Here is a 7,142-nt window from a genome sequence, read left to right on the forward strand (position 1 = left end):
TCTGGGTTCTAGCTAATACGTAACTATTTGTTATTTTTCAAGACGTCCGCATTTGAAAATTGTTAGTGCTATAAATATTTTTTATAACATACCATATTTGTATCAAGAATGGATGTTGGTAGTGTATTTAATAGTTTCAGCGAGCTTAAGCAGGCAATACTAGAGTATGAACGATCGTATTTTTTATCATTATATGTTCGAGACAGTCGAACCATTGATTTAGCAATCAAAAAAGGATTAAAGCGCTATATCAATAAAGAATTAAAATATTATTATCTAACGTATTGTTGTTATCATGGTGGGCGCCAGTTTAAGTCAAGATCAAAAGGTATTCGTCCAAATCAAAGGTACGTCTGAAAATGAGTATTTTATTTAAATTTGTATAAGCAAATAAAAAATAAAAAAAGATTGTAGTTAAAGTCTCGAAAATTTTTTAATTTATTTTTTCTTCAGTCTTTTTTGCTAACGATATTTTAATTTATTTTTTCTTCAGTCTTTTTTGCTAACGATAATTTAGCTGTTTTACTTCATAAAATCTGATTTAGTTTAACAAAGGATGTTAACTTTATTTTTATCATTGATTGTTAGCACATATAACATTAAATGTCCGTTTACTATTTGCATTGGTGTTAGTGAAGATGGAGAACAGCTCTGTGTTACCAAAGTTATTAATGAGCACAATCATGCAATTGATAAGGTAAAAAAATTTTTATTTTGTATTTGATCATCGAGTAAGTACTTTTTTAATATATACTGGTATTTTAATATATAAATGTGAGTTCAAAAATCAAATAATTATTTGATATTGTAATTATTTCAGAATATGTCCCAAGAAACTAATTGATTACATCCTTCTCAGCTTTAGACAAATTTTTAAAATGTATAAATAAAAATAATTTTAAAACTTTTGAAATTTTTTATTTTATTTTATAGAAATTATATTATTTGAAATCTTTTTTTGTATGCTATTTTTTTATGGCAAAAAAATTTTTTTATGAAACAAAAATCATTATAATTAAAAATGATGAATGTAAAAAAATTACAACATAACATAAAGACAATAAAGTAAAACATTTTTAAAGTTTTAACATTTGATGATTATAGAGAATATTTAATTCATATACTTAATATAGAACCAATAAAAGTTTTTCAAAACTATTCATTTGGTTTATTATTACCAAATTTATATTGATATCCTTTTTAGTATTAATAAAGTAGCTCATTATTTAAACTTAAATAATTTAGATTTTAATAATATAATAAGTTTCTTGGAAGAAATTTTTAAATGATATTTAATTTTTTCTTAAGACAAGTTTATATTTTAGTATAGTTTTTATTTTATTATTTTACGTTCAAGTAATAATTTTTAAATTATTTATTTAATTTTCATTGTTTTCGATTATTTAGGAAATTATAGAAAGGCTTCCAAAAAATAGGAAATTAGATAATGAGCAAGAAAATAATGTGAGGCAAATGTTGAAATTACATGGTAATAAATGGGTTATTCATGAGCATATTCAAAATGAAACAGGTGATGATTATTAAGTAGCTGTATGCTAGCTGATTTTTATGAAGCTTTTCAGATTTAGAAATATATAACTATATTTTAACTTGAAAATAATACAATAATCTCTTTTTCTCAATGTTTTATATTGATAGTTCTGCACTTGTGTGATGCCCTTTCAAACACGAATTTATTACTGAACAGAACTAAGAACTTTCATTGATACAATTATCAATTCTGAAAAAACTTTAATTCATTGTAAAACCAAAGGCGTTTGCAATTTATAACACTTGAACATGACTAATAAGTTTTCCTATCACTGCTTACTTAAGTAGTTCTCAATTGAATCAGTATTTCTTAATGTTTTAGTCATAAGACAATTTTTAATACTATATAATGTAATAACAATATATTTCATGAATTTTTTTAATTTTTATTAACTTTATAATTTTTCTTATTTCATTTTGTTATATTGTTATAATTTCTAATATTACCTATTCATCATTAAACATTTAGGGAAGAAGATTACATTAAAAGATATCCATAATTTAGCGTCTAAGGAGAAGGGTTCAACAGATGTAGAGTCTTTACTGGCAGTCTTTCAAAACTGTGATGGTTTGTTTTTGTACTTGTTTTTTTTTTTTTTTTTTTTTAATTTTAATTTACTTTTTTAACTGAGTTTGACTTGACTTGTCCATTAAAGAGTATTAACCTCTTTTTATATTGTAGAAAACAAGACTTACTCATACAAACACTAATTTGAATTGTTCATATAAATTATATTCTATATTACCCATATTTAACTATATTACATATTCCTTAGCAGAACTAACAAAACCTTATTATTATTCATTATTATTCTTAGTTTAAATTTAATATTTTATTTGTATTTTAATTTATATTGCTTTTTGCAAGTGTGTGTTTATTTTGTAACAGGTGCAGATGTAGATATAAAATGTGACAATAGTGGTACTATCCAGACAATATTTTTCCAGGATGCAGAAATGAAGAGATTTTTTTCATTGTATCCTGAATTAATTTTGATAGATGCAACATATAAGTTAACTAATTTACGAATGCCATTATACATTGTCCTGGCAATTGGTCCAAATGGAGAAAGTGAAATTGTTGCTATTTTTGTAACAGCATCTGAGGATGCGTTGACCCTCACTAATGCTCTAGAGACTTTTAAATCAAAAAATGTAAAATGGACTGAAACTGTCACCATTTTCACTGATAAGGACATGACTGAGCGTGACTCTCTGCGAACAACTTTTCCAAATGCAGTATTGCTTTTATGCTTATTTCATGTTTTGCGTGCTATGAGTAGAGAAGTGACTGTGTTAAAAATGGGCATTTCAGAGAGTCAGAGGTTATATGCATTGAGAGCACTTCAAAAAATGGCATATGCATCTTCTGAAATAGCATTTGAGGAGCTAAGACAAGACTTTAATGAAAAAATGCCAAGTAGTGTAGTTCGTTACTTTGAAACAAACTGGAATAATTGCAAAAATGAGTGGGTGTATTGTTGGCAACAGCAGAACTTGACTTTTGGACAGAGAACAACAAACAGATTAGAGTCTGTAAACCGAAGAACAAAATCTGTATTAAACTTATTAAACCCCCTTCCATTGTTTTTTAAAGATCTTTTTTCTGTTATTGATGTCATGCGAAAGGAGCGAAATCATAGCTTTGTTACTGCTGCAGAGCGTATCTCTGTTCATGCTGTTCTCGATAATGATGTTCTAGAGGAGTTTTCTAAAGTTTTAACACCTTATGCATTAAATTTTGTCAGAAGTCAGTTACATGAAGCACTGGAGGTATACCCTGGAGGTGATAATGATCATCCAACCTGTGAAATTTTGGGAAGTGAAGTGTTAGTAAATGAGCTTAACTGCCATTGTATTTTTTTTAAATCCATGGGCTTACCCTGCAAACACATGTTTGTTGCAAGGCGAATAAAGCAATTGCCAATATTTTTTTTTGATGGCATTTCTATAAGGTGGCTCAAGTCTCATGCTACTGAAAACCATCGTCTTTTCCAGCACCACAGTGAGAACCACAATTATTTAGAAATAGGTGTAAATAAAGAAAGAACTTTAACACAAGCCGAAAAGTTTAAAAAAGCATGTCGCCTATCTCAGCGATTAGCACAGCTTGTTTCGGAAGGTGGACATAGTGAGTTTGAAAGCCGCATAAACATTCTTCAAAATTTAGTTAAAATTTGGGAAGATTATAAACATGCAAAGGTTACTGTTTTGGAGTCATCAATTGATTTAATAACTAATACTACATCAGAATGTGCCATGAGTTCTAAAATCAATCTTAACAATGATGTATTATGTGATATAACAAAAAAAGCATTTATTCCACCAACAAGTAATATTGTTTTAACATGTAATGAGACATTTTATCAGACAAATATGCACGCATTAGAGGTTTCAAAATCTGATAATTTAGAAAAGTTATCAGATTTTGAAAAATCATTACATTTAGAGCAATCACAACTAGATATAGAACAAGATAATTTTAATAAAAGTGCAGAAATTGTTGCAGAAATGTCCAGTCAGCCTTGTAATAAAATTATTCATGTTTCTAATCAAACTTCGATCCCAATAGTTATTGAAAATCCTATAGAAGATAGTGAAGAAAGGGTAGGAAATTTTTGTTTTATTTTACTTTGATTGTTTGTTTCTCTTTCAACAGATTTGGTATTACTATTTATTTTATTATTGATTGATGCTTGCACTCTTTTACCATGTTTATTGTTTTTAAAAGAAAAGTTATTTTTTTGAAACTTTCAAAAAATTCCAAAACTTGTGCTAAATTTTTGAAACAGTAAATTTTATATTATCAAATAAAAGTTTAATAAGGGTAGATAAATTTAATAAAACTTTAAAAAATTTAAAGCATGATGTTGAAAGCATAAATAAATCTTTTAGGCATGTAGAAGTTTACATAATTATTTTAATGTTCACTCCATCAATATAAAAGACCTTAAGTTTCCTTCAAAGATTCATTCAAGAGGAAGGCCTAAGGCTACTCAAAGAAAAACAGCAATTGGTTTATGTAAACGGAAAAGAAAGTGTTTATCTTATACTGATAAAAGTGTGACTGAGAAAATAAGGGGTTAGTATTTATATATGAATTGTCTTTTCAATTCGAAAAGATTATCAACGTTCAATCAATAAATCATTTTGTATATATTCCATACCTGATTCTATCATTTAGTTCTTCTCAGTAGTATTCTCATAAAAGGAAAAGTTCAAGATGTTACACATGAAATGCAAGCAGATGTGGATGATTTACAATTAAACCCTGACAATCTTCCTTCTTCATTTATCAATGATGCTGTAGCAATAGATGTTTTAAAACCATATTTAACAGATGTTGCTTGGAATAAGCTAAACGAAACAGTTTCCCAACGAAAGAAATTGTCCTTATGGTGTTGTCCTATCTGTAATTTAACTACAGCATCAAGAGAAAATATTGAATGCAAAAGCTGTTTAGAGCGGTTTCATTTCAAGTGTGTTAGCATTTCGAAGAAGACAAAGAAAGAATGGTTTTGTGACAAATGTCACAATATGATAAATGAAAGTAACAAAAATATATATATAAAATAAAATACTTAATTAAATAAATTTAAAAAAAAAAAAAAAAAAAAAAAAAATCTGTATATAATAAAAAAGAAATCTGTATATAATAAAAAAGAAAAAAAAAAGTCTGTATAACTTGAAAAAATGAAAACTTTTAAAAACAAGAAAAAAAATGAAAAAATGCTAAAAAAAAATAAAACAAATTCAGTTAAGGAGTTTAATTTTTAAAAAAACATTTTAATTAAGTATTTATTTTTTTCATTAATTTCAACACTCAGTGTTGTTTATATTATAAACTTAAAAAAAAATTTTATCAATTTTTTTTTGCATTCTGAAAATTCAGTTATTGTGTATTCACAATAAAAAATGTAATACTTTTATTTCTGTCAATCAATATTAGTACATTAAAGTTGAGTGCACACTTTTAATAATTTCTCTAGCTTTGATGATGTTTTCCAATGTAATTACTGTAGTTGCTGTTGAGCATGTTGTTGATATTGATATTTTGAATTTTTATATATATTTTATTAAAAGACTATTTTAAAAAGTATATTATTTGCAGACAAACAGAAAATGGTGTATAATGTGAAACATAAATAAAAAGTGTAGAAATAGAATAAAGCTTGAATGTAAATACATACACAATTGATCACCATTGCATAATTTATTGACCGAAGTTTAAAACCAATATTTGATATGTTTAAACAATTTAAAAGTTTTAGTGTTCACAAACTCACACATACAGTGTTCACAAACTCACACATACAGTTGGATGCCCTTCCAAGCATTAACCTATTTTACATAACATGATGCATTATTTATATCTCTAAATAATCTCTAAAAAAATTTATTAAAATTCTTGGATGGAATTAATATCCATTTGTAGCTCTTTTAACAAGTTTATGAAGTTCTTTGTGTAAATTATTTTAAATACTTTCCAACCATAAAAAACCACTTTAAAAAGTGGTTTTATATGGTTGTAAAGTATTTAACAAACCACTTTAAAAAAGTGTGTTTGTTGTTCCATGTTGAAGTTTCCTTTTAAAATTAAGGCAAAGAAAAAGTTAACTATTTTTAATTCATAGAATTACTATGCTTTTTTCTGTAGACTTTAAAATCAAAATCTTGGTTCTAGTTCGAATCAAAACCTGTGAAACATGCGCTACATGCACTTAGTGCATAATAGTGACAAAGTAATAGTGCATAATAGTGACAGCATAACATTATGTTATGCTATACATCATAACAAAATGTTATGCTGTATAGCAGTCAAAGGTAGAGAATATAGGTTGATGCAGTCCAGCATCTAGAGGACTAACTTAGTTAAGGCATGTTAACTGATGATGCAGATGATTGGATATCAGCATGATGAGTGAAGATGCAGATGATTGAATATCAACATGTAGAGAGATAGAAGTAGGAAAACTTGGACAGATTGCATGGACAGAATACAGATAACTTGGACAGAATGTGTTACATGAAAAAGCTTGAAAGATGTCAAACCCATGCAAGCGCAGAAAGGAGGTTAAAGCTATGAGATTTATATACACTTTTATATAAATAATTTTCAATTGAAAACAGTATATCTGTGGGATGAATCAACTTATTTTTTGTTTACAAACATAGTCCCAGCTATTTTTTATTTGAGTTTTTAAATTGGGTTATTTTTTATTTGGGTTTTTAAATTGGGCCCTATTTAAATATCAACCATCTCTTTATATAAAACCTGTAACTATCTCTTTATATAAAAGTTTGTTAACTGATCTATTGTATGTCTTAATTTAGGTTTTACTAACAACAAGTTGTTTTCATTTGAAGTTGGTTGACTAGCTACATTTATTATTATGTGGATATATCATGATACTTTGAAAATTTTTGTTTTTTATGGCATGTCTTAATGATATGTCATGATAGATAAATTTTCTTTAATTCATGATACATTAACAACTTTATGCTAATTAGAACTGATTGCTATGATTGTTTCTTGGAATATTCAAGAAAACAGCTAAACAGGTATATGTTTGTTGTTTTTTAAAAGGAAG

General features: G+C 26.7%; 2 protein-coding genes across 2 annotated transcripts; both read left to right on the forward strand.

Moving 5' to 3' along the window:
- Nucleotides 1-1,545, forward strand: LOC136080793 (uncharacterized). The gene is made up of 3 exons (XM_065797953.1): nucleotides 1-347; nucleotides 589-697; nucleotides 1,408-1,545. The coding sequence occupies exons 1-3, from the start codon at nucleotides 109-111 to the stop codon at nucleotides 1,543-1,545; spliced, it is 486 nt and encodes a 161-aa protein (XP_065654025.1). The 5' UTR covers nucleotides 1-108.
- A 459-nt stretch (nucleotides 1,546-2,004) lies between these two features.
- On the forward strand, nucleotides 2,005-5,174 carry LOC136080792 (uncharacterized). Its single transcript, XM_065797952.1, has 2 exons — nucleotides 2,005-2,119; nucleotides 2,441-5,174. The coding sequence occupies exon 2, from the start codon at nucleotides 2,509-2,511 to the stop codon at nucleotides 4,186-4,188; it is 1,680 nt and encodes a 559-aa protein (XP_065654024.1). The 5' UTR covers nucleotides 2,005-2,119; nucleotides 2,441-2,508; the 3' UTR covers nucleotides 4,189-5,174.
- Nucleotides 5,175-7,142: the final 1,968 nt, after the last annotated feature.

The sequence above is a fragment of the Hydra vulgaris genome, chromosome 05 (genome assembly GCF_038396675.1).
Source record: "Hydra vulgaris chromosome 05, alternate assembly HydraT2T_AEP".
Lineage (NCBI taxonomy): Eukaryota > Metazoa > Cnidaria > Hydrozoa > Anthoathecata > Hydridae > Hydra > Hydra vulgaris.